This window comes from Zeus faber, assembly GCF_960531495.2.
Source record: "Zeus faber genome assembly, chromosome: 4".
Lineage (NCBI taxonomy): Eukaryota > Metazoa > Chordata > Actinopteri > Zeiformes > Zeidae > Zeus > Zeus faber.
In genome coordinates, this window is record NC_137191.1 from 31,272,177 (window position 1) to 31,274,074 (window position 1,898).

The window sequence follows — 1,898 nt, forward strand, 5'->3', positions numbered from 1 at the left end:
ACGACTTAAAATCAGTCAATATATACTCATGATGGGTCATCACCGCAATGTGTTGATCTCTCTCTCTCTCTCTCTCTCTCTCTCTCTCTCTCTCTCTCTCTCTCTCTCTCTCTCTCTCTCTCTCTCTCTCTCCTCTCTCTCTCTCTCTCTCTCTCTCTCTCTCTCTCTCTCTCTCTCTCTCTCTCTCTCTCTCTCTCTCTCTCTCTCTCTCTCTCTCTCTTCCATACCTGTCGAAGCTCTCTTGACCGTCTCTCCTCCGCTGGAAGACTGTCCAGCCACCGCCTTTGTTCATGTCACAGTAGACACTCAGCGCCGTGGGGGAGCCGTCCGGGCGCACGACGTACAGCCCGTTGGCCACGTTACCACCGGCGAACACCTCCGAGCAGTCTGCGTGAACGCACAAATACATATATATATATACACACACACACACACACACACACATACAGACATAGACAGTGTCACAGGGGGGAGGTAGGATACACACACACATTCTCGTATTGGTATCAAGGTGATGTCAACACAGTAAATACACCTGGTAAGTGAGGCCGTGTTTCTGCTGCATTTCAGAGGCCGGCCCTCACAAGTATAGTAAAACACACACACACACACACACACACACACACACACACACACACACACACACACACACACACACACACACACACACACACACACACACACACACACACACACACACCTCTGTACAGGTTGTCGTGATCCCCCAGGTGCTGGTTGGGTATCTTCTCCAGCTGCTTGGCCTGGCTGCCGTGCAGAGCCTGGATGTAGCGGTGCTGGTCATCGATCACCCCCTGCAGACCCCGCACCTCGGCCTCCAGACGGACCACCCGCTCCTCACACGGCACGGGGCCCTGGGGCGTGAAGGGATGTTTGAGATGTACGTGTGAGATGAACTGAGATTAGATGCCACTTTGTTGTCGTCAAATCTGTGGCAAAATGTTGTTTTTTTTTTATAAAGATTTAGCCAGCAAGCATAGGCTGAACACACAGCTACCACATTATAAACTGATAGCCGGCAACAACGAGGTACCAAATAAAACTAGTCCAAAACTAGTCCAAAACATATGTACTATTTTTTGTGTGTGTATATATATATATATATATATATATATATATATATATATATATATATATATATATATAGGGTCTTTGCAGGTTGGGAATTGGAACTCCACTTGCAGATTAACTGGCTTAAAATAAATGATTTTTTTTTTCATTTTTTAATAAAATGAATATAGATTTTTTATTTAAAAAAAATGGGTTGGGTTAAATGGGTTATTGTAGCCAGAAGACAGGGGTCTTCACTCACAGACAGTATAGAAACATTTCAGAATAGATAATGTAATGATGAATCAAATGTAAAGTAAACGAAAGATTAAAAATTAAAAAATTAAAATTAAAAAAATTATATGAGTAACAAAAACTTGACAATGGTGAGAATTATAATGCAATGAAAAAATAACGAAGTACGCAGTAGGATTCGGAGTAAAGGGCTTTCTCACCGCCACACAGGCACCCAGGTGTAAAATGAAGGCCAGAAATGTTGCTGCGTCGGACGCCGCCATGGTCGTGCTGTGCTCCGCTGCGTCCTCCTCGCTCCTTCCAGCTCCTTCCAGCTCCTTCCAGCTCGTTCTGGCCCCCGGCGCCTTCCCCCGCTGCTCATATGGTCTCGCCGCTTCCTTCCAGCGCTCGACCCCCTCGTTCGCTTCGGGCTCCGTGGCTTCGTGTCACCGCGTCTCCCTCTGCTGGTGTGTTCGGTTCTGTTCTTCAAGGTTGTGTTCATGGTTGATGAGGTGGGGATGCACTCGGTGTTCCTTTTTACTGGATACGTTTTTGATTTATTGTTCGATTGTTTTTCTCCATTTTTAGGCTTGGAA

At 45.9% G+C, this 1,898-nt stretch overlaps 1 protein-coding gene across 1 annotated transcript in view; it reads right to left on the bottom strand.

Moving 5' to 3' along the window:
• LOC307229662 (fibrinogen-like protein 1) overlaps positions 1 to 1,648 on the bottom strand; it is a 6,421-nt gene extending 4,773 nt beyond the window's left edge. Inside the window, exons 1-3 of the mRNA XM_079999696.1 lie at positions 1,524 to 1,648; positions 701 to 872; positions 228 to 387 (exon numbers count right to left, since the gene is read on the bottom strand). Of these exons, the coding sequence (XP_079855822.1) occupies positions 228 to 387; positions 701 to 872; positions 1,524 to 1,586 (395 nt within the window). The 5' untranslated portion in view covers positions 1,587 to 1,648. The remainder of the gene's footprint in view (positions 1 to 227; positions 388 to 700; positions 873 to 1,523) is intronic.
• Between the last annotated feature and the right edge of the window lie 250 nt (positions 1,649 to 1,898).